The sequence below is a fragment of the Galeopterus variegatus genome, unplaced genomic scaffold, assembly GCF_000696425.1.
Source record: "Galeopterus variegatus unplaced genomic scaffold, G_variegatus-3.0.2 Scaffold4674, whole genome shotgun sequence".
NCBI classification, from domain to species: domain Eukaryota; kingdom Metazoa; phylum Chordata; class Mammalia; order Dermoptera; family Cynocephalidae; genus Galeopterus; species Galeopterus variegatus.
In genome coordinates, this window is record NW_007730785.1 from 141,760 (window position 1) to 143,326 (window position 1,567).

Genomic DNA, 1,567 nt, shown 5'->3' on the forward strand with positions numbered 1-1,567 from the left:
AAGCCACATGCCTGTTGGACAAACACCCCAGTCATTGTCGACATTGATCTGGAAACCACTGATCCCCACCCGGGTCCCCACATCACACCTGCTGACTCCAACAGTCAGTTTCTTTGTGATGCTCACTGGAGCATCCCATATGCTCCCCTGGAGACAGCCACCTGCTGACATTTGTCACACACTACACAGGAGGTCCACTGTTGTTTATTTGGACGGTAATTTTCCTCACCCCAAGCCCTCATGAGGCCACACTCCTGCTCGGGTCTCCTGTCCTGCTGGGACAGGTGCATCTCTGCCTGTGTGATGTATGTTATAGGCCAGTGTGCGGGTGGCCAGGGCCCTGCTTCTCCTCTCAAAGCAGGACAAATGACCCCAGGCAGTGAACAGCAGTGTGGCCAGCATCCTTTCTAACTATTCCATGCTCTTGCCATACACATGATTGAACATATTCTTTAATTAATTATTTAATTATGTTGTTAAACATGTCTTCTGGTTTGTGGCCACACACAGATCTTCAGTTCCTTGGTTTGGGGTCCCTGTCACTGTCAGTCATTAACATTCACACACTAACTTGGCTGTTGTACCACTCAGATACCACACATATGTAGTTATTTTATGGCCATAGCCACTTAGTTACTACATAGTGGACACGCTGACCCACACATCTTAGGAGGGAAAGGACCCCAAGTCATAACAGAGGGCCATCTGAGGGCGCAGGGTGAAGGGCAGGGCTGTGGCAGGGCCTGGGCCTGTTTGCCAACCTCCATCCTTCCCTGACTTCCCAGTACCCGAGATGGAGCCTCCTGGTGCCAGTGACAGCGACGGCATCAATGCTCTTTGCACACAGATCAGCTCATCTTTCGCCAGTGCTGGAGCACCAGCACCAGGGCCACCGTCTGCCACAACAGGTAAACCCAGCCTTTCTACTGGGTGTTTACTCTGCATTGCCCCTCCTGTATTCCCCTTCTCCATTCAGGACTACATTGGAGACTCCAGGAATCTTGGAACCGCACAGACATAGAACCGTGGGATCACGTTAGAACCATGGATTATTTTAGAGCCCTGGGATTACCTTAGAACCATGTATCATCTTAGAGCCATGGATTATTTTAGAACCATGGGATCATCTTAGAGCCATGGAATTGCCTTAGAACCATAGATCATCTTAAAGGTATAAGATCATTTTACAACCATGGGACCATCTTAGAGGCATGGACTCATCCTAGAACCATGGGATCACCTTAAAATCATGGGACCACCTCAGAGCCAAGAGATGATTTTAGAACCATGGAATCACTTTAGAGCCATGGGCTTATCTTAGAACCATAGTAGCACTTTAAGAATCTCAAACAATGTAGAACTCTAGAATTTTAGAAAACACAAACTTAAAACTGGTGAACCTTACTCGCTATGTTAGAATAGAACACTCTGAGAAAGATCCATGCAATGTTACGATCTTAGTCTCCTAAAATGATACATTCTCAAAATACTAGACTCGGGCCGAGGCCGTGGCGCACTCGGGAGAGTGCGGCGCTGGGAGCGCAGCAGTGCTCCCGCTGCGGGTTCG

The 1,567-nt window shown here is 48.6% G+C and overlaps 1 protein-coding gene across 2 annotated transcripts in view; it reads left to right on the forward strand.

The window, feature by feature from the left end:
* NUMBL (numb homolog (Drosophila)-like) overlaps window positions 1-1,567 on the forward strand; it is a 25,989-nt gene that overhangs the window by 21,827 nt on the left and 2,595 nt on the right. For both annotated transcript variants that reach the window (XM_008588109.1, XM_008588108.1), the window contains exon 9: window positions 786-908. In XM_008588109.1, coding sequence (XP_008586331.1) covers window positions 786-908 — 123 coding nt within the window. The remainder of the gene's footprint in view (window positions 1-785; window positions 909-1,567) is intronic.